At 77.6% G+C, this 523-nt stretch overlaps 1 protein-coding gene across 1 annotated transcript in view; it reads right to left on the bottom strand.

Moving 5' to 3' along the window:
- The window catches only part of PACS1 (phosphofurin acidic cluster sorting protein 1), a 145,884-nt gene extending 145,361 nt beyond the window's left edge, over positions 1-523 (bottom strand). The window contains exon 1 of the mRNA XM_007461961.1: positions 19-523. Coding sequence (XP_007462023.1) covers positions 19-365 — 347 coding nt within the window. The 5' untranslated portion in view covers positions 366-523. The remainder of the gene's footprint in view (positions 1-18) is intronic.

Raw genomic sequence — 523 nt, forward strand, 5'->3', positions numbered from 1 at the left:
CCCCCACCCGCCGCTCACCTGGGCACGCAGCTGGACGAGCTCCGGTCCACCTCCCAGGTGGCGTACAGGTTCATCTGCACGGGGGCGGGGGTGCGGCCTGGCCCCGGGCCGCCGGGAGTCGCAGAGCCCGAGGCCACCGCGACGGCCATGGAGGTGGAGGTGGACGAGGACGAGGAGGAGGCGGCCGCCGCCGAGGTGGACGAGGACGACGAGGTGGCCTGGGCCAGCTTGGGGGGCGTCGGCTGCTGCGGCAGCTGCTGCGGCGGTGGCTGCTGCGGCGGAGACTGGGCGCCCCCAGAGCCCCGCTGGCCACTGCCGCCCCCGGCGCCTCCGGGACCACCGCCCGCCCCTCCACGTTCCGCCATGGCCCGGCCGGGGATAGGGAGGCACAGGGGTTACGGGAATCAGGCGACGCCGAGCGGACGCCGAGGCTTCTCCGGCGGCGGCGGCGGCGGCGGCGGCGGCGGCGGGGGCTCGACTCGTCTGCTCAGCCCGCCCGCCAGAGCGCGCGAGCGAGAGACTG

The sequence above is a fragment of the Lipotes vexillifer genome, unplaced genomic scaffold (genome assembly GCF_000442215.2).
Source record: "Lipotes vexillifer unplaced genomic scaffold, Lipotes_vexillifer_v1.1 scaffold1129, whole genome shotgun sequence".
Classification (NCBI taxonomy): Eukaryota; Metazoa; Chordata; class Mammalia; order Artiodactyla; family Lipotidae; genus Lipotes; species Lipotes vexillifer.